The sequence below is a fragment of the Canis aureus genome, chromosome 3 (assembly GCF_053574225.1).
Source record: "Canis aureus isolate CA01 chromosome 3, VMU_Caureus_v.1.0, whole genome shotgun sequence".
Classification (NCBI taxonomy): domain Eukaryota; kingdom Metazoa; phylum Chordata; class Mammalia; order Carnivora; family Canidae; genus Canis; species Canis aureus.
In genome coordinates this window covers 60,549,484-60,573,435 of record NC_135613.1, presented here as the reverse complement: position 1 = coordinate 60,573,435, position 23,952 = coordinate 60,549,484, and the positions used below count along the sequence as shown (strand labels likewise).

At 37.8% G+C, this 23,952-nt stretch overlaps 1 protein-coding gene across 9 annotated transcripts in view; it reads right to left on the bottom strand.

Annotated features, from left to right (window-relative positions):
- The window catches only part of DYNC2H1 (dynein cytoplasmic 2 heavy chain 1), a 339,457-nt gene that overhangs the window by 222,222 nt on the left and 93,283 nt on the right, over nt 1-23,952 (bottom strand). For all 9 annotated transcript variants that reach the window (XR_013376718.1, XM_077893274.1, XM_077893273.1 and 6 more), the window contains exons 53-61: nt 23,847-23,931; nt 21,918-22,072; nt 20,388-20,525; nt 15,621-15,734; nt 14,894-15,054; nt 13,809-13,932; nt 12,903-13,024; nt 11,447-11,533; nt 9,994-10,120 (exon numbers count right to left, since the gene is read on the bottom strand). Coding sequence is in view for 8 of the 9 variants with exons in the window: in XM_077893274.1 (XP_077749400.1) it covers nt 9,994-10,120; nt 11,447-11,533; nt 12,903-13,024; nt 13,809-13,932; nt 14,894-15,054; nt 15,621-15,734; nt 20,388-20,525; nt 21,918-22,072; nt 23,847-23,931 (1,113 nt within the window). In the remaining variant the exon portion in view is untranslated. The remainder of the gene's footprint in view (nt 1-9,993; nt 10,121-11,446; nt 11,534-12,902; nt 13,025-13,808; nt 13,933-14,893; nt 15,055-15,620; nt 15,735-20,387; nt 20,526-21,917; nt 22,073-23,846; nt 23,932-23,952) is intronic.

Sequence of the window (23,952 nt, the reverse complement as noted above, 5' to 3'; positions counted from 1 at the left end):
ACAGTCTCTCCACCAAAAAGTGTTGGTGAAGCTGGACAGTGACATGCAAAAGAATGAACCTTGACCACTTTATAACATCATACACAAAAACTGAGCATTAAAGACCTACAAGTATACAACTCCTAGAAGAAAACAAGTACTAATCTCTCAGATGTTGCCCACAGTAACATTTTTCTAGATATTTTTCCTCAAGTGAGGAAAACAAAAGCAAAGATAAACTAATGGGACATCAAACTAAACTACACAACAAAGGAAACTATCAACAAAACAAAAAGGCAAACTACTGAATGGGAGAAGATATTTGCAAATGATGTACCCAATATAAGGTTAGTAACCAAAACATCTAAAGAATTCATACAACTCAACACCAAAAACCCACAATAATACCATTTAAAAATGGGCAGAGGACTTGAACATTTTTCCAAAGAAGACATACAAATGGCCAACAGATACATTTTTCAAAACAAAAACAAAAACAAAAAACGCTGATCACTCATCGTCAGGGAAATACAAATAAAAACCAAGTAAGATCTAAGCTCACACCAGTTAGAATGACTAGTATCAAAAAAGAGAAGGGAACCCTCATGCAATGTTGGTAGGGATGTTAATTGGTATAGACACTATGGAGAACATTTTGGAGATTCTTTTAAAAATTAAAAAGAGAAATACCAAACAATCCAGTAATTCCACTCCTGGTGGAATTTTTACTCAAAGAAAATGAAAACACTAATTCAAAAGCTAATGCAGCCTTATGTTCACTAAGGTATTACTTACAATAGCAAAGATGTAGAAGCAACTGAATTGTCCATCAATAGATGGATAAAGAAATGAATGGATAAAAAAGCAATCAAAGATGGCAATGGAGAAGAGGACTCCAGACTCACCATTGCCCTCACACTTAATCAACCATCAAATCAGCCTAAATACCCCAGAAATCAACCTGAAGACTGATAGAACAAACTCCACCACTAAAGGGAGAGAAGAAACCACACTGAAGAAGGTAGGAAGTGTGGAGATGTGGGCTGGGGGAGAAACAGACTTCGGGGGGCTGTGGGGGTGGGTAGGGAGCCCTGGTTGCAAAGAAGGGGGAGAGAGAGGAGCACGGGAACCTACAAGGAGAATGCTTCCCCAAAGCCACTTTCTGGGAAAATGAGAGCAGCTGAATTTCTGGAGTTCTTGCAACCAGCTGGGATTAACACCAGAAGTTTTAAAGGTCAGCGGGCTTGGATGGGGTACAGCCGGGGGGCACTGCCCTACCACTGGAGAGGAGGCAGGCAGCACACAAACAGTGACCTGAAAACCCTGAAAAACGCCTGGGGCAGAAAGGGGGGAGATTATTGCTCTACTTAGAGAGGCAGTGTTCACAGTACTCCCCTCCAAGTACAAAGGAGCCAGCTGGCCCCATTTCCCTCTCCCCGCCCCTCAACATCATCAAGGAGCCACCTGTGGTAAACAGCACAGCACCCACACTGGCTGCCTAACCTGCTCTCACCAGGTCCCACACCCCTGTACTCTGCCGGTAAGTCCTTTCTCAGTCAGGCTTGCCCCAGTCCCAGAGCAGCAGGCCCTTTCCCCCCCGGATGACAAAAAGAAACCCTTGCTCACACCACACCTCTCGACAGGGGAGTTCTGCAGGCTCTCAGTTCCGGTGGAGTTAGGGTCAGGTCTCATTTTAAAGGCAGAGCAGGGCACACCTCACTACAAGTCACCACATTTAGACCAGGGAGCAAACACTACCTACAGCAGGCAAGCAGAGCCCTGCAAATGACCAGCCTGAAGGATTAAGCAGCCAGAACACAGCAGCAGAGTGCATGGAGCACATACCCGAGACACTCCCTGAATACCAGGCCTGAGAACTGCAGGACCTCTTCTTCATTAGGCCATTACTCTCGAGAATGGGCAATAGAATAAGCTTTTCTAACACAGAGAAGGTGGCAGAGACAGACAAAATGCCAAGACGGAGGAATTTCTCCCAAATCAAACAAGATAAAGCCACAGCCAAAGATCTAAGCAAAACAGAAGTAACATGTCTGATGGAGAATTTAAAGCAATGATTATAAGGATCCTCACTGGACTTGAGAAAGGAATGGAAGACTTCAGGGAGGCCTTTATTGCAGAGATAAAATAATACAACAGCATCAGTCAGAGATGAAGAGTGCAATAACTGATCATGGAAACAGGCTCGATGCAATACACAGCAAGCTGGAAGAAGCAGAGGAATGAATTAGGGATTTAGAAGACAAAGCAATAGAAAATAATGACACTGAACAAAAGAGAAAGAATCACAGAACACGAGAATATGCTTAGGAAACCCAGTGACTCCAACAAACATCACAACATTAGTATGATAGGAGTCCCAGAAGAAGAGGAAAGGGAGCAGAAGGTTTATCTAAGGAAATAACAGCTGGAAATTTCCCTAATCCGGGGAAGGAAACAGGCATCCAGATCCAGGAGGCAGAGAACTCCCATCAAAATCAACAAAAGCAGGCCAATACCAAGACATATTGTAATTAAATTTGCAAACTATAGTGACAAAGAAAAAACCTTAAAAGCAGCAGGACAAAAGAAGTCCCTAACCTAGAAGGGAAGACCCACAAGGCCAGCCTCATATCTCCCCACGGAAACCTGGCAGGCCAGAAGGGAATGGCATGAGATATTCAATGTGCATACGGGAAAAATCTGCAGCCAAGCATACTCCACCCAGCAAGGCGGTCATTCAGGGTAGGAGAGAGAGTTTCCCAGACAAACAAAACCAAAGAAGTTCATGACCACTATACCAACCCGGCAACTATAGAGGACTCTGAGTGGAAAGGAGAGACCAAAAGTAACAAAGACAAGAAAGGATCAGAGAAAATCTCAAAAAACAAAGACAAAACAAGTAATAAAAGAGCAAACACATATCTAACGATAATTATTCTGAATACAAATGGGCTAAACACTCCAATCAAAAGACATGGTGTCAGATTGACTTAAGAAAAGTAAGACCCATCTATATGCTGCTTACAAGGGACTCATTTTAGACATAAAGACATCCACAGATTGAAAGTGAGGGGATGGAGAACCATCATCATATTAACAGACGTTAAAAGAAAGTCAGACTGGCAAAATTTAGATCAGAAAATCTACGTTTTTATTCTTGTATCGTTTTGTTCTGCTTTGGTATCAGGGTAGTACTGGCTTCATGGAATGATTTTGAATGTGTTCCCTCTACTCCATTATTTGTAAGATTTTGATAAAGATTGTCCTTTTTTTATGTTTGGTAGAATTCACCACTGAAACCATGTTGTCTTGGGCCCTTCTGTGCTAGGAGATTTCTGATTCCTAATTTACCTTTCATTCTTGTTATTGGTGTAAGATTTCCTATTTCTTGGATTCAAGATTCATGATTCACTCTTGGTAACTTGTGAGTTTTTAGGAATCATTTGTTTTTCTAAGGTATTTGATTTTTTAGTATATAATTTACTGTAATTTGTTATCACACTGTATTTCCGTGGTTAACTGTTGTACTGTCCTCTCTTCCTTTTCTCATTTCACCCTTTAGTCCTCTCTCTTTTAATGTAGTTAAAGCATTGCTGATTTTGTTTATTTTTTTGGTAAAATTGATCACTTTCAATATTATGTTATTGTTTATTTGGGTCACTATTTTATTTATTTCAGACTTTTGTTATTTCCTTCCTCTACTAATTTCAGCTAAGTTTCTTCTTTTTCTGGTTCCTTGTGGTATAATGTTAATTTGCTTATTTGAATTTTTTTCTTCATATAAGCATTTATAGCAAAAATTTCACTCTAACGTGCTTTTGCGGCATCTCACAGGTTTTAGAATTTTGTTTCTTTTTCTTTGAGACATATTTTGATTTGCTGTTTGAGTTGTTTGCCCGACTGCTGACACAGTAGTGTATTAATATTTACATAATATTAAATATTAGCATTATAGATTTTTCAGGTCTTTTTTATTGTTGATCTATAGTTTTGTACCACTGTGGTTGGAAAATATACTTGGTTATAATTTCAGTCTCCATAAATTTGTAATATCTGTTAGGGCTCTTTTTATGTGATTTAATCATGGGATTCTTCTGTGTGTAGTTGAAGAAAATGTGTATTCTACTCTTCTTGGATGGAATGTATTTTATTTATCATTTAGAACCATGTATTCATAGAGTAAAAAATGCTCTTGTTGAAAAAAAAGCAGGAATTTTAAATAAGGGTGCTCATTTAATATAAAGCTTATCAGAGGGAATGAGCATACAGGTGAAGGGGATGAAGAGTACATGTGTCCTCCTCGTGAGAACTGAGGAATACTGCACTACCACGGACACCTGAAACCAATAGAGCACTGTGTTAACTACACTGGAATTAAAGTAAAACACACAGTATGAAGAAAGGGGGGGCAGGGCAAGATGGTGGAAGAGTAGGGTCCCCAAGTCACTTGTCCCCACCAACTTACCTAGATACCTTTCAAATCATCCTGAAAACCTAGGAATTCGACTGAGATTTAAAGAGAGAACAGCTAGAACACTAGAGAGAAGAGTTTGCACTTCTAACAAGGTAGGGAGACAGAAAAAAACTAAATAAATAAAAAATAACTAAGTGGAGGAGGGGCCACTGCGAGGAGCCAAGCCAAGGCCAGGATGTGAAAGCCTCCAGGACAGGAAAGCCCAGTCCCAGAGATGCAGGAACTTTAAAAACCTGTACCCGATGATTCCAGGACCGAAAGGCACTTCGTAGGGAAATCAGGCAGAACCACAAGAGGGGCAGTGGAGCCTTCAGGCTCCCAAAGTCACTAACAGAGGAAATGAGCGAGAGGGAGAGCGCACCACAAAATGTCGGCTGAGCTCAGGAAAGGGCTTGGACCATGCGCCCAGTGGGGACTCAGGGAGAAGCTCAGGATTCAGGGGGACTTGGTAAAGAAAGGGGAAGCCCAAAGAAATAATCCACAAAAACAGGGGCTGAATAGGTATCATGATGTCACTAAATTCATATCTTTCAGTAGTAACTCTGAACGTGAATGGGCCTAATGACCCCATCAAAAGGTGCAGGGTTTCAGACTGGATAAAAAAGCAAGACCCATCGATTTGCTCTCTACAAGAGACTCATAGACCTAAGGACACCTACAGCCTAAAAATGAAAGGTTGGAGAACCATTTACCATTCAAATGACCCTTAAAGGAAAGCAGGGGTAGCTATCCTCATATCCAATGAATTAAAGTTTATCCCAAAGAGTGTAGTAAGAGATGAAGACGGACACTATATCATACTTAAAGGATCTATCCAACAAGAGGACCTAACAATCATGAATATTTATGCCCCTAATGTGGGAGCTGCCAAGTACATCAATCAATTAACAACCAAAGTAAAGACATAGTTAGATAATAATACACTTATACTGGGAGACTTCAACACGGTGCTTTCTGCAAATGACAGATCCTCTAAGCACAACATCTCCAAAGAAACAAGAGCTTTAAACGATACACTGGACCAGATGGATTTCAGATATCTACAGAACTTTACACCCAAACACAACTGAATACACATTCTTCTCAAGCGCACATGGAACTTTCTCCAAAATAGACCACATACTGGGTCACAAATCAGGTCTTAACCGATACCAAAAGATTGGGATTGTCTCCTCTTATTTTCAGACCATAATGTTTTGAAACTTGAACTCATTCACAAGAAGAAATTTGGAAGAAATTAAAACACGTGGAGGTTAAAGAGCATCTTGCTAAAAGATGAAAGGGTCAACCAGGAAACTAGAGAAGATTTTAAAAGATTCATGGAAACTAATGAGAATGAAGATACAACTGTTCAAAGTCTTTGGGGTACAACAAAAGCAGTCTTGAGAGGGAAATACATCGCAATACAAGCATCCCTCAAAAACCTGGAAAAAAACTCAAATACACAAGCTAACCTTGCGCCTCAAGGAACTGGAGAAAGAACAGCAAATAAAACCTACACCCAGCAGAGAAAGAGTTAATAAAGATTCGAGCAGAACTCAATGAAATAGAAACCAGAAGAACTGTAGAACAGATCAACAAAACCAGGAGCTGGTTCTTTGAAAGAATTAAGATAGATAAACCATTAGCCAGCCTTATTAAAAAAAAAAAAAAAAAAGACTAATAAAATCACGAATGAAAAAGGAGAGATCACAACCAATACCAAGGAAATACAAATGATTTTAAAAACATATTATGAGCAGCTATATGCCAATAAATTAGGCAATCCAGAAGAAATGGACGCATTTCTGGAAAACCACAAACTACCAAAACTGGAACAGGAAGAAATAGAAAACCTGAACAGGCCAATAATGAGGCAGGAAATTAAAGCAGTCATCAAAAACCTCCCAAGACACAAAAGTCCAAGGCCAGATGGCTTCCCAGGGCAATTCTACCAAACGTTTAAAGAAGAAACAATACCTATTCTACTAAGCTGTCCTGAAAGATAGAAAGGGATGGAATACTTCCAAACTCGTTCTATGAGGCCAGCATCACCTTAATTCCAAAACCAGAAAAAGACCCCACCAAAAAGGAGAATTATAGACCAATATCCCTGAGGAACACAGATGCAAAAATTCTCAACAAGATACTAGCCAATAGGATCCAACAGTACATTAAGAAGATTATTCGCCATGACCAAGTGGGATTTATCCCTGGGATGCAAGGCTGGTTCAACACTCATAAAGCAATCAACGTGACAGATCATATCAACAAGAGAAAAAAACAAGAACCGTATGATCCTCTCAACAAATGCAGAGAAAGCATTTGACAAAATACAGCATCCATTCCTGATCAAAACTCTTCAGAGTGTAGGGATAGAGGCAACATTCCACAGCATCTTAAAAGCCATCTACAAAAGGCCCACAGCAAATATCCTTCTCAATGGGGAAACACTGGGTGCCTTTCCCCTAAGATCAGGAACACGACAGGGGTGTCCACTCTCACCACTGCTATTCAACATACTACTAGAAGTCCTAGCCTCAGCAACCAGGCAACAAAAATAAATAAAAGGCATTCAAATTGGCAAAGAAGAAGTCAAACTCTCCCTCTTCGCAGATGACATGATACTGTACATAGAAAACCCAAAAGCCTGCACCCCAAGATTGCTAGAACTCATACAGCAATTCGGCAGAGTGGCAGGATACAAAACCAATGCCCAGAAACCAGTGGTAGTTCTATACACTAACAATGAGACTGAAGAAAGAGAAATTAAGGAGTCAATCCCATTTACAATTGCACCCAAAAGCAAAGATACCTAGGAATAAACCTAACCAAACAGGTAAAGGAGGATCTATACCCTAAAAACTACAGAACACTTCTGAAAGAAATTGAGGAAGATACAAAGGGATGGAAAACTATTCCATGCTCATGGATTAGCAGAATTAATAATGTGAAAATGTCAATGCTACCCAGGGCAATTTACACATTTAATGCGATCCCTATCAAAATACCATGGAGTTTCTTCAGAGAGTTGGAACAAGTCATCTTACGATTTGTGTGGAATCGGAAAAGACCCCGAATAGCCAGGGGAATACTGAAAAAGAAAACCAGCCAGGGGCATCACAATGCCAGATTTCAGCTTGTACTACAAAGCTGTGATCACCAAGACAGTGTGGTACTGGCACAAAAACAGACACATAGATCGATGGAACAGAATAGAGAATCCAGAAATGGGCCCTCAACTCTATGGTCAACTAATATTCAACAAAGCAGGAAAGACTATCCACTGGAAGAAAGACACTCTCTTCAATAAATGGTGCTGGGAAAATTGGACAGCTACGTGAAGAAGAATGAAACTAGACCACTCTCTTACACCATACACAAAGATACACTCAAAATGGATAAATGATCTAAATGTGAGACAAGATTCCATCAAAATCCTAGAGGAGAACAAAGGCAACAGCCTTTTTGAACTTGGCCACAGCAACTTCTTGCAAGATACATCTATGAAGGCAAGGGAAACAAAAGCAAAAATGAATTATTGGGACTTCATCAAGATAAAAACCTTCTGCCCAGCAAAAGAAACAGTCAACAAAACTAAAAGATAACCTACAGAATGGGAGAAGATGTTTGCAAATGACCTATCAGATAAAGGGCTAGTATCCAAGATCTGTAAAGAACTTACGAAACTCAACAGCAAAGAAACAAACAATCCAATCATGAAATGGGGAAAAGACATGAACAGACATTTCAGCAAAGAAGACGTAGACATGGCCAAGAAACACATGAGGAAATGCCCCGCATCACTGGTCATCAAGTGGGAAATACAAATCAAAACCACAATGAGATACCACCTCACACCAGTGAGAATGGTGAAAATTAACAAGACAGGAAACAACAAATGTTGGAGAGACCACACACACACACACACACACACACACACACACACACGGTGGAATATTAGCCATAAAAAAGAATGAGATCGTGCCATTTGTGACAACATGGATGAACCTAGAGGGTATTATGCTCAGTGAAATAAGTCAAAGACAAATATCATATGATCTCACTTACATGTGGAATCTACAAAATGAAATGCATAAAGACCAGAAACAGACTCCTGAATACAGAGAAGAAAGTCGTGGTTGGCAGACAGAAGGGGGCAGGAGGGTGGGAGAAATAGGTGGAGGGGATGAAGACATATAGACTTCCAGCTCTAAAGTCACAGGATGTGAGGTACAGCAGGGGAGGACAGTGAATGATACTGCAATAACCTTGTAAGGTGACAGCTGGTAAGTATACTTACTGTGGGGAACATTTTATAATGTACATAAGTGTCAATCACTATGCTGTGGACCTGAAACCAGTATAATATTATGTTAGCTATACTTCAATAAAAATAAATATAAATAAAATGAAAATAAAAATAAAATGAAAATAAAATTAAAATGAATCCTAGACCAAAAAAAAAAAACCACCCCAGAACACAAACACCCTACAGCTGAGGAGTCTGGAAACAGCTGTGGTCAGTGTCCTGGCAGAGGGGATGGTCTTAGCATGGGATGGAGCAGTCCTGGGCCAGCTGCAGAGACAGACACCTGGGAAGGGGACAGGCACACAGTCCTGGATGAAGACAGGCCAGTGTGGGAGGGAATCTAACAGTTTGAACAAAAACCCATCCACCAACCAAGGAACAAGAAACCACACTTTAACAAAGTCAAAGTAACAAAGTATTCTAGAAGAAATAAGTGGCCAGCAGTGTCGAATCCTAAGGTTGCAGTCCCAGGAGGCTGTATGCTGAAGTGTATGGAAATGGGCAGAGCGAAAAGCCTGATGAAAATGAAAAGGCATTCCAGTATCTCTCTAAGGCATACAAGTGTGACACACAGTCCAGTTCTTGGGAGAAAGATATGACATCATTTAAGGAAGTGGTTCAGAGAGCCTTAGGACTTGCACATGTGGCTATAAAACAGTAAAAAAAAAATCCAGTCCTCAGGAGGCTGTACAGGTGCTTTCCTCAGTTCGACTCAATTTACAGGGCTTGTTATCTAAAGCAAAGCAACTTTTTACAGATGTGACCAGTGGAGAAATTTCCAGGGAGTTAGCTGATGAAACAGCAGCTATGGACGCCCTAGTCATAGAGCTGCAAGGCCTAAGCAACCAGTTTCGAAACCAGTACTGACCATCCTGCTGGGAACAGTTTTGGAAAAGGAGCTTTCACCTTCTGAATTTCTCTTATACCTGTCTAAAGCACAAGATAACTTATTTTTTAAATAAACTTCTCTTTAATGACAAAAAAAAAAAAAAAAAAAAAAAAAAACCTCAGTTCAATGGGATTTCTGGAGAAATCCCTGCCTTTCCCCTCAGTCATAAACATCCACCCATATAAAAACATTCTGCTTAAAGATGAACTCACATAATGACCATGAATGTTACCATCATTGAGCCTCAGCCAGCTGAAAGTTAATGGATATTTCTCTCCTTTTTCTCTTAACAAATGCTGGACATTACAGATTTTCTGTTTTAAAGGAAGCCTTTTTCTGATCTCTGTGTCTCAAACAAACCTGTGCATTCCATCGTTTATGTTCTCTGTCAAGCTGACTGATTAGGACTTCTGCAGCTTTAATGGTCTCTTGAGCTTTGCTTAGTTCAGCTTCCAGTTTGGCGGCTTCTGAGGTCCTGATCTGAAATCTATGAAAATATTAACATTAATTAAAGGCAAAGGGATTTAGGAGAGATTTGACTAAATTAACCTTACACAGTAAAGTGAGCTTTTAGGTAAGAATTTAGTTAATAATATTGATAATATCTGTGTTCAAGACATCGTGACAGAGCAGGCACACACAGCAAGCAACACATAGATCTGAAACGCAGTGCTCTCACAGGGCACACACAGATGTCTCCATGTGACACTCAAGGCCCTGCCGGCGACTGACCCACCTGCCTCTTCAATGTTAGATCTACACCAGTCCAACAAAGTAACAAGCCGACCTCTAAAGGAGCTCATATGCTCAGCAGACACCCCATCCTCTGTCTGCTTCTTCAGGATGTCCCATGGGCCTAGAATACCTTCAGTCCCCTTTCTGATCCCTACCTCATCCCACATTCTAACTGCCAATATCTACCCACCAAAAATATAAATAAAATTTTAAAACTCACTTCAAATATCCAATCCACTACAGATATTCTTTCCCTATGTGCCCATTTGCCTAAGTTTATAACTGTCCTAATTCTGAGCATATGACACTGAAAGGAGTAATTACCTTCCTTATACGTATCTAATTATATCTAGAAGAAAATGATGAAGTTTCTTTCCTGTATCTCTAACGCAAAAAAAAAAAAAAAAAAAAAAAAACAGAAATATTGAAAACACTGGATTTATGGGATTGAGGGTTCTTTTGCTTTGTTTTTTCTATAATATTATAGAGATTAATATTCATAAATGATACTGAAATTTAAGTACAATATTGGATAAAGTATTTTTTTAACACTAAAAAGTACAAAATTAAAAAGACTCAATGTTTTCAAATGTGATCCTGCATCCTCAGGAAGACTATACAACAGATGTTACTACAGCATCACGTGCAATCCTACATCTGGATAACACAGACACGCAGACACCACAGTGAGTCCTGAGCTACAATCCTACATCTGGATAACACAGACCTACAGACACCACAGTTAAGACCCAACCTACAAACCTACATCTGGATAACAAAGACACTCAGACATCACAGTAAAGAAATGATCATAAACCAACTACTTCCTACCCTTCGTGTTCAGGAAGAGATACAGTGACAGCTCTACAAATGGAGACCTCAAGTCTGTTTATTCTTACCAAAAAAAAACATTATTTAAAAAAGGAATATCTTCTATATTTTTTCATATTTTAGAGTGATAAATTATTAAAGGAACTGAAAATAATGATTATAGAATTTTTAAAATTCAAATATTGAGGTTTTTTTCAAATATCCACAATACATTTTTTTTTCAAAATACATTTTAAACATAACTTACTTCTCTTTGAGTTCTGATACTTTCTGGCCAACAGAATTTAGAAGCTCCTCTAGTTTCCTTTTTCTGTCTTCGGTTTTCTTCAAATTTCTAAAATATAATTCAATTTTATAAAAGTTATTCTATTTTATATCAACAATAGCAAAAACAATCCCTCTATCCTTCCTAAAACCCCCATCAAGGGCAGCCTGGGTGGCTCAGCAGCTTAGCACCGCCTTCAGCCCAGGGAGTGATGCTGGAGGCCCGGGATCAAGTCCCACGTCAGGCTCCTTGCATGGAGCCTGCTTCTCCCTCTGCCTGTGTCTCTGTCTCTGTCTCTCTCTCTGCTTCTCATTAATAAATAAATAAAACATTTAAAAATATATATATAAATAAATAAATCCCCATCAAAATGAAACCAAGGTAATTAAAAAAAATAAAGATATCGGGGATCCCTGGGTGGCTCAGCAGTTTGGCACCTGCCTGTGGCCTAGGGCGCGATCCTGGAGTCCCAGGATCAAGTCCCACATCGGGCTCCCAGCATGGGCTTCTCTCTCTGCCTGTGTCTCTGCCTCTCTCTCTCTCTTTCTCTTTCTTTCAAGAATAAATAAATAAATAAATCTTAAAAAAAAAAAAAAAAGACATCCATGCACAAAGAGAAAGAGGAAAGTACTATAATGGGAGTAACTTTAATAAAATTTTGAAAGGTGGTAACTGACATAATGGAATGCAAAAAGCCAAAATCTGTCTCAGCTGTGAAGAAATGAAAATGAAGCCTACACCAAACAATATTTAAGCTGTGAACAATATATACTCAAAATAATAAACATTTAACATTACTTATTACACAAAAATGTGGCAAATTAACACAAAAATTTAACATAATTATACTGAGAAAATGAAGCTCACGCCAATGAAAACCTCCTTGTCCAGATTAAGAAGAGATGATATCAGTGATCAATCAAGAACACAACAAACCTCTCGTCTCGTTCTGCACATAGAACAAATGTTGACTTAGGAACAACCAATTAAAATGGTAAGCCCCAAGGTCATTGGGTTAAATCTCCCCCTACCTGCCCAGACCATTTTTGCAAAATATATACAACACGTTTCTAGAACTCAGAAGGAGAAAACAAATTTAAAAGTCTAAATTTCCAAAACCTAGCTTTTGTACCTTAATATTACTCATTCACAAAATTTTAACTCTTTGTAAAAGAACTACCAATTTATCCTTCCAACAACATAATAATGGTAGACGGAAAAAAAATAGTGAATTCTACTATGCACCTTCTTCTAATTGCTTTTTCTTTTGGTCTGTTTAATCTTTTATTAAATTGACTCACATTACATGTTTTAATGTTGTCAGCTGCCTTTTTAGATTTAAACAAGAAATAAAAGATAAATCTGAATAATTAACTGTCATTAAATTGATGAAAATAAATAAAGATTAGACTTAATTTATATTTTATGTTTCACTCACAATTCTAATCCCGCTTGTTCAGTTTCCAAAGGCTGAATCCGTTCTAAGACATGGGAATACTGGACGTTTGCTTTAACCCATGCAGCCAAAGGAGCTGCCGCAGTGCTGGCACGCTTAGCATTCTGAAAAATCCATCACAACTTATCTAGCAGCCTTAGTTTCAAATAAAAGCAACGTTAATTCTAGTCTATTTTACTTAAGTATTTATTTAATAATTTATCCCCCCAAATGTCTTGGGTTTATAGTTAAAATAACTATGTGAATTGTTATTTTCATTAAGATAATCTTGAAATTTTGCTTCAAAATAAATGTTCTTGAACCACATAAATCCTTAATGATATTTTTATCGACATAAGCACTTCATTAGCCACATTTATAATGAATATATGTCTGTCCACAACAATGTTCAAACATCAACCCTTCCTCTTCTGTACACAGGACACATCTTTATTGAATAAAAGCAACTCAGAAACCAGGTTATTGGTGTCATAGATGATGCACATAACATTTTGAATAAGAGATCTAAAAAAAAATGCCAGAATCGTGGATTTATTCATTGAAATTAGATAATAGTATCCTAACACAGGTATCTGTTATTATATGACAAATATACAGGAAGCAAGAAAAGCAGACCAGGCAAGGTGGAAGTTAAGAAGTGATTGAGGATTCCTAGCAGATAAGAAGATTCAAACACCACTTATGACACCAACTATGCACCCCAAAGCCAACCTGAATTCCTGCCACCCATCTGCTGGGAAATGCTTCTGATACTTAATACCTATGGCTTATTTTTTTCCACTTTAAGTTTTTAGGCAATGTAAATCATTGATAATAAAAAACCATATTTTAATAAGCAGAATATTACAGAGTATGAAAGGGAATTCATGACATAGTTTTAAAAATTACCTTTGAATCAAAAGATCCTTTATTTTTATAAAGAAGCTCTTCAACGCTCTCTCTTATTTCCTTTGGAATATTTCGCGCATCAAAAGTTGCTATGTCTTCTCTCACACCTCTTTTTGCAAGGAAACTACAATTAAAGCATATTACTTCAAATGAGGCTAAATAAAATTTGCCATTCTGACAAAAATATCAATTTAACAAAATGGTGTCTGCAGTACTTTCCACCTACTAGTTAACAAAACTTCAAGTGCTTGGGTGTCCCTGGTTCTCACGAGCTGCCTCACCCTGGGTAGATTATAAGGGCTCCATGCACAGGCCCCATGGCCTTCCTCGCCTTCTAGGGATGACAAGGAGTGCCAAAGGGACGGCACCACATCCCTCCACGAGACCTGCAAGCTGACTCTCTTCTCAGAAAGGTGTTTCAAGTGATCCCCCAAGCCACATCTCCCTCCCATCTCCAGACAGAACAGAACTCCGTGTGGATATGAGTACGAGCACAAACCACAAGCTCATCACAAGAACAGGACCCCTGAAGCCACACAGCTGCACAGTAGTCACCGGTAGCCTTGGCTCTTCCAGGGCACAGCATGTATTATTCACAGGGCGCCTGCCCTCACTCCTGCCCTGACTCTGCCAAGACTGCAGCACTCAGAACAGTGGCTGTATTTTCTTCACCAGTACATCAATATAAACATGATGCTCTGTACTAAGGACCATGTAAATGATCATGTTTATTGTAATGTTCTTCAAGATTTTAAGGCATTCCTTTTTCCCTCTGGGGAAACAATCACTTACTATGTTGAAAGGAAAATTCAGATCTCGGTACAGGATCACATAGAGCATCTTGAAATATTACGGCAAAGTGGTCAAAAATAGGTAATTAATGAAACTTGAGAAACAATGTAAGAAATATTTAAAAATATGAAAGAGGGGCACCCAGCTGGCTCAGTCAGTACAGCATGTGACACTCAATTGTGGGGTTGTGGGTGATAGAGATTACTTAAAAATAAAATCTAAATAAATGAATGAATGAGTTAATGTGTACTTCACTGGTGAAATAATAACATTTCACAAATTCTAAAACTTACCTTTTCATGCTCACCCAAGATGTATCAAAGATACCCATCAACCTTAAAACGCCCTCAAGAATATCTCTGATAATATCAGGTGGCATACGCAGTGAACGAATTTCTGAAAGAGATTCTGGCTTAATGTTTCCAACTGCTAGCTTGGCTTCATTGACTAGAGGCTAAAAAGACAAAGGGCATTTTTTACTTTCAAAAAATATGTATGTAAAAATCACTGACTTCACAAATTATTGAATATTTGTCATTTTATTAAAAATAATGAGTTACTAATATCCTTTCTCTTCAAATATCAAAATGGTTTAAAACACACAAAATACAAAATCTTCAAGTTTTTACCACCATAACTGTAAGAGCCTAATTTAGAAAATCCAATTTGTTTTGAGACAATTTTGCCATTTTCAAGAGGCCTTTATGTCCTAAGACTAGCTGACTCACCTGGTGAGCAACCAAAAAGGAGCCTGAGTTTGACTTGATTTCCCCACAACACATTTTTCTCCTAACACCCACACGAAGTGGCTTAAAGAAAACACCTATGTTTCTGATGACCACGGGCTTGTTCCCTCCCTTCTCCCTGCAGACTTTCCTTCCTGCTTCTCTTCCACAAATATTCTGGTTGAAAGCCACATTCGGTCATACTGCTGGAAAATCAGTTCAGCAAGTCATGTTTGAACTCCTAGAACAGTTGGCAGGCAGACATGGCTCCAACAATGCTTCCTTTGTAGCTTACCTGCACTTCTTTTAACTCATCATCAATTTTGTTCTTTCTTTCTTCAATTTTAACAACTTCTTCTGCTATTTTGTGTTTCAGTCTCTCAAGTTCTGTCTTTTGCTCACTAGCATCCTATAGGGATGTAAATGGCATTCCAATTAATTTTAATGCACTTGATACTTGAAAGCATGATATCAAAAATATGTTATTTTAAAATAACACTTTCTATTAAATGTTTTTCTAATGTTAATTGACATGAGTTTCTAAGTTGCCTGGGAAAAATGATATAATTTATTATTGTATATTTACTATCAAGAAGTTTCTATGCTTTAATTTTTTCTGAATAACAAAGCAATAAATGATTGTATATGAATCAAACAACTCAAAATTGTATAATTTAGAAAATTATCATAATGCTCATTTAACACCTGCAATAAATTATCCAGAGAGGTTAGTACCATTATGCTCACTTCATAATTGAACAAAGTAAAAAATAAAGTCTTCTACAATTATAACAGTAAAGACTAACAACTCTTTAAGACTACAGTATATTAGAGGTTTGTGTTTCTACAATTTAGACAACAACTGAAATCATGATGCGATGGTAAATAAATCAACACAAATTAGTACAGATTCAAAGAACACTAAATTATGTATTATATTAGTAACATGTGAAGTCTTTGTTCATGCATGCAAATATCAAAGATCCCAGATATGTAAAGATGCTTATTATTATGAATGTTCATATTTGGTTTGTTGATACTAATTGTAAAACCAAAGAGGAAATTTGTCAAGAAATCTTTCAAGAGTCCCTACATCAGCAGTTCTCAACTATATTCTAATCATTCAGGAAGCTTAAAACCTAAAGGCTGGTGTTCTATTGTCAAATATATTGAATACTTTCGCTGGCTGCTGGAAGGGCACAGAAATATTTAAAGACTTACCAAGTGGTTCCAATCTACAGCTTAAGAATCACTGTCCCCCTCCAACTTACATTCAGGTACTCCACACTTCGGCTCAGCTAGAATTTTCTGTACTCCACAGCATCTCTACCACTGCTCCTCAAAGAGAACTTATTTTTCTCCACCTCACACATGAATATCCTCAAAGGCCCAGCTCATATGTTGTTTATTAACCTGCTCTACCAACTGAAAGTTATCAATATTCTGAGATTTTACAGTATTTATTTTGTACTTTTTATGTCACAAACCTAGAGCTTCCAGCTTTGGAGGTTACATAGTTTGATACATAAGGTGTCTCTCCAAATTATACTTTTTTATAAAATAACAAACAGAAAGGTCTGTTATTTATGGGGCACTTGGGTGGCTCAGTCGGTTGAGCATCTGCCTTTGGCTCCAGTCATGATCCTGGGGTCCTGGGATCAAGTGCCGTGTCAGACTCCCTACTGGGAGTCTGCTTTTCCCTTTCCCTCTCCCTCTTCCTCTCCCTCTGCCCCTCCTCCAGGCTAATGTTGTGTGTGTGTGTGTGTGTCTCTCTCTCTGTCTCTCTCTCAAATAAATCAATAAAATACTTGTGTGTCTAAGCTAGGTAATACAATTAGCTACAATCATAGAAAAAGCATCTCTGAATGGTCCAGACAACAGAGCAGCACAGCTGTCAGCCTATAAGACTACAGTTCACTAGTCTGATGGTACACAGGCACACACACTGCTGGATATTCTCCTTTTGTAAATATATAATTGTCAACAGTACTATCCTCTATACAGCCTTCACTTTTTTTCATATTTCAATTTACTCTTTAAAGTATTTGACAGATGTTTTTTAATAATAAAAATGGCTGTCTGATTTACATAAATATTCATATTCATCTGTTTCCAAAAATACCTTGAGGAAAAAATTATGCTAAGGTTTTATACTATGAAAATTACTTTTGAAAAGAAAAAAGAAAAAAAGAAAATTACTTTTGATTTTCTATAATATTACTTACCAGGTCAGGTACTCAATAAAATTATCTTGGAAACAATGAATGTATACATAACCATCATGTATCTGAAAATGTTACTGCTTTTAAAAGCTTCCCATATGCCAATGGAATTATTTTGGCATATCAGGGTAAGTCTTGATTATATTTACTCAAGTCAGCCCAGATAATTCTCCTGTGAGGCTACCAGTCCCTATGGAACCCTACCTACACTCAGACTTCCCATGAAGATGACCAAACTTACAGAGAAAGCTTCTTTTGTAAGAATAAAAAAAATCAAGTATGAAAAGTTCAGTAAGAAAATACAGCTGGGAAAAAGATCTTATCAGGTATCCTCTGAGGGCTAAGTGGAGATGATACAACAATGAAAGAGACCAACAAAAAGGGGAAGCTGCCAAAAGCAAACATTTAGAAGCTAAAAAAAAATCTTCTGAGAGAGACTATCCTAACAGTGATGAAAAACTCAAGAGGAAAATTAGGAAATGATTTAAAGGAAGTAGAGCAAAATAGAAGAAAAAAAGTGAGAAAACGTTAAGAAAATTAGAGAAAGCAGACCAGGAAGTCCAAAGTCCAAGCAATAAGCATCCTAGAAGGGGAAGACAGGGAGGACGAAGAGGACATAGGACCAACCCCCACCCCTCCCACCCTACGGCTACAGCAGTAGCGCCCCAGTGGCGGCGGGGGTGGGGGGGGTGGACTCCACAGGCTATCCAACACAGGGGACATTACCCGAAGCTAAGGCAGACCATGTCGCCTTCAGAAGAGTATATTCATCAAGGCTCCAGGGAGGGGAAAAAAGAGAAAGATCACCTGCAAAGGGTCAGAACTTAACTTGGAGTGTCTCAGTCTTGACAACAGAGAATGGAAAAAAACTCAACAACACTTTCAGTGTCTAAAAACAAGGGGTTTACATTTCCTGATGACTTAGGCTGCTGAGCACCTCTTCCTGTTTCCTGGCCTTTCCTGCGTTTTCTGTCACACAGGACACCTTCAAATCTGTTGCCCATTTTTCAATTAGACTTTTTATGTTTGTGTTATAACAGTTTCTGTATATTCTGGAGGCAAATTATTTATCAAATTTATGTTTTGTAAATAATTTCTCCCAGTCCGTGACTTGCCTTTTAATTTTCTTCAGACTTACTTAACAGAGCATAAGTGCTTAATTTCAATAGAGTCCAATTCATTAACTTTTCTTCTTCTATTTTGATATCACACCTAAAAAATCTTTGTCTCATCCAACATCATAAACACTTTCTCCTGTATTCTTCCAAAGTTTTATAATTTTATGCTGTACATTTAGATCTATGACTCATATTCAGTTAATTTTTGTACAAGAATAAAGATCATTTTTTCCTCTACATGCATATTCAAATACCATTTTTAAAAAATACTACCCTTACCCCATTTAATTGTATAAAATTTTGTATAAAATCTCCATTTTGTATAAAATCAACTATGTACATGTCTATTTCTGAACGCCATAATGTTCCAAGGATCTGGCTCTCACTACACCAGTATCACAGTGCCTTGATCACTATAGTTCAACAGTAAGTTTTTAAATCATACTCCTTCCAATCTTATTACTTTGAGTATTTGTGCCACTTGCTTTTAATGAGATTTATACATTAGCCTAATAAATATTGAAGTTAATTTAATTAGAAGAGGTATTAGACTTGCAGTAAGGTTAACAGTCACCAACATGAAGATGAAGAAACACATACGAGACATAATCAAGGAGGTAAAGTAACAGGATTTAGCGATTCATTAAAGGTAGGGATTGAGAGAACATAAGTCTAATATAATTTGTAAGTTCTGTCTTGAATAATTAGCTACATTGTCAATAATAAAGGAAACTACAGATGTCGGTGAGGATGTGGAGAAAGGGAAACCCTCTTATACTGTTTTTGGGAATGCAAACTGGTGCAACAACCCTGGAAAATAGTGTAGAGTTTCCTCAAGAAGTTAAAAATAGAGCTACCCTATCATCCAGCAATTGTACTACTGGGTATCTACCCCAAAGGATACAAAAGTACAGATCCAAAGGGGGCACCTGTACCCATGTGTTTATAGTAGCATTATCAACAATAGCCAAACTATGGAGAGAGCCCAAGTGTCTACCAATTGATGAATGGATAAAGATGTGGGAAACACAAAGAATACAACCCAGCCATAATGTTCATGAGACTTCTAAGCAGACCACTGGGGATTTGAGTCTGAAACTCGGAGAGAGCAGGGCTGAAGGATGAAGAAAGGAACATGGGGGGTCAGCACAGAAGCACCGGCAAGTGCATCCTGAGAGGGCTCAGGCAGAGCACGTGACCTGGGCAGGGAAGGATGTCAAAGAAATCTCCTCAGAAAGGTTCGATAAAGGAAGGACAATGGCAAAGAGTAGGTATAATCAAAATATTAAAATATCATGAAAGCATAAGTAAAATGCTTCTTTTGTAAATCTTGAGAATATTAAAGACAGGTGAAAAAAATCCTTGAAGCCTGAAGGAGATGAGTTTAAGAAAAATAAAAGGAAATATCAACTAGCAGAGGGTAAACAAAATTGCTTACAGACAAACCTATATCCACTTAAAATGTTTATATTTGTATATTTATAGGGTTTAGACTGAGTTAGTAAATGGTGAATTGAGAAGACTATAACTATGATTTTAGAATAACATGGGAAAAAATCTATGCTCTTCCACAAAGCTCAAGTACTTAATACCACCAGTTTGACTCAGCACAGACAAAAGAGATTTTTTAAATCCACATATGTAAAAATGTAATTTTTCCACATAATCAGGCATCAACAGTCTCCCTACTGGCTACATTTCTGTGCTCTCTTAAAACATTACCTGCATTGACACTGTGATCTCTTGAAGGGCCGCATCAGCTTCATCTTGCTTAGTTTTAAGTAATACACTTTGTTCTCCAGCCTTTCTGTTCAGCTCATCCACAAGAGCTTTAGCTTCATTCAGTTTAGACACACCAGCCTGTATCAGTAAAATTAGCTAACAATTTAAAAAGGAATTTTATACACACACGGTAAATAAAATCTATAAGAAAGCATCCAGGAATAACTAAGTGTGTACACATCAAACACTTGCATGTGGCCTTGGGTTTTTCCTTACTGCTAATCATAATGACTTATTCAACTGTACACCCATTAGGAGGTAGTAAAAGACACCACAGATGCATAAAGGAAACACGGATTTTAAAGCGTCAGTAAAGCTAAACAGATCAACACATATTTGAGAGCTTAAAGATCATGATTTTTATCCACTGCATTCTATGAGAGAGAAAACAGAAAACAAGGAAAAACTTAAAGCTTTTCCATTTTTCAGCCTCCCTGACTACTCTTTCATACTGGACATACCTTGGTTCTGTACATCCAGTGTCTACCTTTTTTTTATAGGAGGTTGCCTCACATACGGTTCTGGTGGGCTACCTATTCTTTGGGTGGGTATTTGACCCTGGGCAGGCCAGTATGGCACCCTATCCCACTGCCCATGAATAATGCAAGGAATGGACATGAAAAATATTCCTCCTCTTCTGTAATAGGAGTTGGGTTTTTGTCACTAACAAATGAGAAGATCTGGGAAGACAGTAATGGCAAAATGGAATATAACCAATATTTACTGAGCAATTTTATGTTGCTACATAAAATACATATGTGTATATGTATTTTATCTAATACTCTCACAACTAACTCAATTAAGTCTCAAGTCAACAAGTTTAAGTAATTTACCCACAGCACCACAGAGAGAACCAAATCAGGAAAATGACCTTCCCAAAACACATATAGTCAGTGGCTTGCTATGGGTGAAAGTGAACCATTAGAGTGATAAAGATGACATTGTCTATTAGGATGGATCCTAGTTTATGACACTGACTTTGCAGAGGAAATGCTCTCAGACAACTTCCACGGCTGGCCTTTAATGCCACATTTAAGTTGAAGCTCTATAATCACAGAAATGTAGAAAGACAACTGTTCATAATGTACCAGGTGACATGGATAAAAGTATTATTTTATAAAGTATAATTTTAATTTTAAAGGTTATTATAAAGTTTAGTCTTAGATACATTTTAATTAATAGACATTTCTGAATTTCTGAAAATGTTTTCATGTTACAGAAACTTTTAAAGATCATAAACTATCAAAAGCACATAAATACCACCCAGTGAAGAAAAAAAATATTGAATCTAAATAAAAATTACAAAACCATTACTATGCCTACTGAGCCATATTGGTAGGTGAGACTGTTTTAAGGCATATAATACGGTACTCATTTATACCAAATACATGGCACAGGCAATGGATTGTGATATACATAACCCTTGTTTCCATAGAGAAGTAAAATAATTAGAGATTACCAATATTGTACCTGCAAATGACTTTGTCTTTTTAATAGTTCATTTTTCTTGCTGCTACTAATGGCAGAATACACACGTAAAAAGGTCATATATCGGCTTGGTGTAGCACCATATGCTTTACAAGATTCATGGATTAATAAAAATGATTTCAGAAAATCGAGATCAACTAGAAAGAGAAAAAAGAAACAACTTAATATACACATGATCCATTGTGAATCAGAGAAAAATCATCTTAACTACTTCTATACCAGATACTTCTACCTAGAACTAAAAATATGAGGTATCATCTTTGCATAAAGGTATACAGGTATTCCTAGACATCTATTCACAGCTCCCACATTCCCTATGAATTTGAATTATTTAATTTCAGTGGTCTCTACCTGTTCACTATAACGTATTTCCTCTGAACACTTTTATTGCTGCAAGAAAGATAAATCTACAGATTGTCATGACATATATTAGTTAGAACTACATGTAATTCAGAAGTAAGCACAATAAAAGCTGCTTGAATGGAAAATAAATGCCAAACCAAATAACACAGAAACATTCTCATTTGACACAGCAAAAAACAGGCCAAAAAATGAGTCAGTTCACATAGGATGCCACACATCCGTAACTAAGCACATTATCTTCCTCTCATCACCTCCATCTATTTTCTTCCATATTCTCTACCTCGGTCAATAAAGTCAACTTCTAATTAATGTTCTAAGCCAGAACCCTGAGACATGTCCTTGCGTCCTCCTTCTTTGCGTGTCATGGCCATCATGTAACTCAGGCGCCCCTTCAGATGCTTCCTGGGACCCCAAGTCCATTTGTCCTCTTGGATTACTGCAGTGGCCTTCCACAGCAGTCTCATCACCTTTGGCTTCTCCCTACACCCAACCTATTTTCCAGTAACTGAGGAAAAGGATGGACCCAACCTGTCTTGTCCTCGTCATCCAGTACTTAACTGCTTACAAGAACATGTTCTAGCCATTGGGCTGCTTACAGATCCAGTGAAATACCCATTTCTCTGAGCCTTTTCCCTGTTAGTCACTTTAGTAGCCAGAATACCCTTCCCCAAAATGCTTGTCTGCTGTAACATCCACCAGTCAGTGGTCTCACTTTCAAAAGGCACTTCCCCAAAACTCCCACCATCATTTATCTCACCATATCAGAGTTTATGCTGATATAGAACTTAATTCTTGCTTTTCTCCACAACACTATGAGCTCTAAGTCATCTCTAGGATCCTGCCCACTACCTAAGGTAAAACAAGTTCGATAACTATTTGGTGACTAGATGGTGAGATACATAAATTAATGAATGTGCTATATTTAAAAAAAGACCACATTGAAAATTAATTCGGAACTGGAAAAAATAAGAGTATAATTAAGAAAATATTACGTCCACACTCAAAGAACACCATAAACCTTTTTCATGTATCAGTTTTGTGCTAAGTGAAAAGTGAAAACTAATATGAAAAGTTTAGCCTTCAAGTCAAAGACCCCAGACAATGTAAGCAGAACATACAATCATCTGGGTCAAAAATATATTTAACTTCTTAAATGTAAACAATAATGAGTTAGGTCCTATATAAACTGACATAAACATGGGTTTATAAATACAGCTTTAATTTAGTTTTCATTAAAAGAAACATTCGTTAGGGGGAGCCTGGGTGGTTCAGTAGATTGAGCCACTGACTCTTGATTCTGGCTCAGGGTCGGGATCAAGCCCAGCATCCAGATCCACATTCAGTGAGGAGTTGGCTTGGGATTCTCTCCCTCTCCTTCTGGCCCTCCTACTCATGCTCTCTCTCTCTCTCTCTCTCTAATAAATAAATAAATCTTAAAGAAATATTCATGTTAATCATTATTCAAATTCATAATCACTGTGAATCCTTAATTAATCTATAACATCAGAAAATGGCAATTATTTTACCAAGACAATTTCATCCAAATACCTGAGCTTTTTTTCTTTTCTTCTTTCCTTTTTTTATCGCTATACTTCTCTTCACCATCTGTTTCACTGAATAACATTTCGGGTATCTAAAACAGGAAAAGCACTTC